This window comes from Cyclopterus lumpus, chromosome 1, assembly GCF_009769545.1.
Source record: "Cyclopterus lumpus isolate fCycLum1 chromosome 1, fCycLum1.pri, whole genome shotgun sequence".
NCBI lineage: Eukaryota > Metazoa > Chordata > Actinopteri > Perciformes > Cyclopteridae > Cyclopterus > Cyclopterus lumpus.
Genome location: NC_046966.1, coordinates 20765245 through 20767744, shown reverse-complemented (window position 1 = coordinate 20767744; position 2500 = coordinate 20765245). Strand labels below are relative to the sequence as shown.

At 45.9% G+C, this 2500-nt stretch overlaps 1 protein-coding gene across 1 annotated transcript in view; it reads left to right on the top strand.

Moving 5' to 3' along the window:
* LOC117729471 (voltage-dependent T-type calcium channel subunit alpha-1I-like) overlaps positions 1 to 2500 on the top strand; it is a 40204-nt gene that overhangs the window by 20317 nt on the left and 17387 nt on the right. The window contains 4 exon segments of the mRNA XM_034530572.1: positions 460 to 611; positions 1001 to 1186; positions 1473 to 1590; positions 2087 to 2242. Coding sequence (XP_034386463.1) covers positions 460 to 611; positions 1001 to 1186; positions 1473 to 1590; positions 2087 to 2242 — 612 coding nt within the window.

The following is a 2500-nucleotide window of genomic DNA, read 5'->3' as shown; positions in this document are numbered from 1 at the left end:
TGTTGTGCCGATTGAACATTTCTAGTTGAACGTTGAACACGAGACACGTTCACTTATCTGAAAGTAAAGTTGAGAGTTTTCTTTTCTTTTTTTTTTGCATTCTGAATCCATCTTAATAACTTTGCGAGCACTCTCGTTGGATGAAAATCTGATTAACTCGATCCCCTGCAGTTTGAGAACCCCTGGTTTGAATAATATTAATGGTATTAAAAATGAATCATGTATTCCAAAGGATAGTGGGTAACCTGCAAGTCCCGGAGCACGCTCCATACCTCAGACCTCATTCTCATGAACCTTCACTATAGAGTAGCAGTTAAAAACAACAACAACATGTCGACTCTCCTGCTCTCCTCTGTTTATGTCTTCATTTTTTCCCTCTGCATGTCCAATATCTGTACATCAATCTCTTTCACCCCCCCCTCCCCCCGTTTTCTCTCCACAAACACCGCGCCCCTTCAGCCGAAGGAGCTGACAGACATTTTGGAGATCAGCAACATGGTGTTCACAAGTCTGTTCAGTCTGGAGATGCTACTGAAGCTCATGGCTCTCGGGCTGTTTGGCTACATCAAGAACCCCTACAACGGTTTCGACAGCATCATTGTCATCATCAGGTGGGTCCCTTAGGGGGTGGGGGGGGGGTAAGTTTACCCCGAAATAGGAAGTCTATTTGGAGGTATTCGTCTTGTCGTTTGAAAAAAGGCTCACATCTGCCGAACTGTCACAGTGACTCTGGTTGTCCTCTCAGTCCAGGCGGCCTTCATTCATTATGTAGTACTACAAGATAAATGATGTATCAGGGCTTGAAGGGCGTCGCTTGTCTGCGGTGCCAGCGCACGCTGCTCTCACCTCCGAGTTGTAAACAGCATTGGCACATACACCCCCCCCCCCCCACCCCCCCCCCCCCCCCAAAAAAAATGACACATTTGGATTCTTTTGGTGGCTTCTAATGTGAATTTAACGTGGCGCTCACGATCCGCCCGTCACCGCCGTGTGTTTTTAGTGTGTGGGAGATCGTCGGCGAGGCCGAGGGAGGATTGTCGGTGCTCCGCACCTTCCGACTGTTGAGGGTCTTGAAGCTGGTCCGCTTCCTTCCCGCCCTGAGGAGGCAGCTGGTGGTGCTGATGAAGACCATGGACAACGTGGCCACGTTCTGCATGCTGCTTATGCTCTTTATATTCATATTCAGGTATATTCTTATTCTCTCCCTCTCTCTCTCTCTCTCTCTGGAAGCGATACTGCATGCGGAGACAAGCCAATCTGTTTTCATCAGCTTACAGTAATCATAATCATTAACCCTTTGTCTCAAGCCGTTACAGGATTTATTAATACATGCATCATCACCTTTTACACATACACGGGCCGCATTACATATTCATATTAAATTACCACGTAATGAAAGTAATTTATTGTCTCATTGTTTTCTCTGTGTGTGTGTGTGTGTGTGTGTGTGTGTGTGTGTGTGTGTGTTGCAGTATCTTGGGGATGCATTTGTTCGGCTGTAAATTCAGTTTGCAACAAGACAGTGGAGACACTTTACCCGACAGGAAGAACTTTGACTCTCTGCTCTGGGCGACTGTCACCGTGTTTCAGGTTTGACTCTCTCTCTCTCTCTCTCCCTCTCTCTCTCTCACACACACACACAGATACAAACATACGCAAATAAGTACATCAAGAATATTTAATTTAGAGGAGTTTCCACATCAATAAATTACTGTTGAATGTGATTTAAAAATGAATTGGTTCTGCCGCCGTCGCTATGGCCGCGATGATGTTCTCTCTTATTGCATTCGCTCCATTTTGGGAGTGCTCACACTTGATTATTATTTTTTTTTTTCCCAACAACATTTTTTTAAACTCCCTCAGTGGGCAGGTATAAGATATGCTTCACAAGCAAAGTGGGAGGACGAGTAATGAAACAAGTGCTCCGCGGGAGCTCATTTACCACTGATGAGCATAATTATTGTTCACGTTCACTGACGATGTGATATTAAATGAAGAATCCGCTCACACTCTTCTCTCTTCTTCTTCTTCATTTTTCTAATCCCCGTGTACGTTTGACTTTACGCCATCCCTTCCCCATCTGCAGATCCTCACCCAGGAGGACTGGAACGCGGTGCTCTATAATGGGATGGCCTCCACCACGCCGCTGGCCGCCCTCTACTTTGTGGCCCTCATGACCTTCGGCAACTACGTCCTCTTCAACTTGCTCGTAGCCATTTTGGTTGAGGGCTTTCAAGCCGAAGTAAGGGCAAAGATGCCGTTTTATTTGAGCTACTTAGCGAGTGAGGCAAAGAGAACGAGACTAATTGAGCTCTGTTGTGATGATGATACCAAAGCTGCCGACAAGAGAATAATCTCCACCATCCTGCCTGTGTGGGTTCTCTCTCTCCCTCTCTCTCTATCCATCACTCTTATTTTTTCTCAGTTGTCCTCTCTTCCTTTATCTCACTCTCTCTCTCTCTATCCCCTTGTCTCTATTTGTCTCCATCTTTCTTTCTCA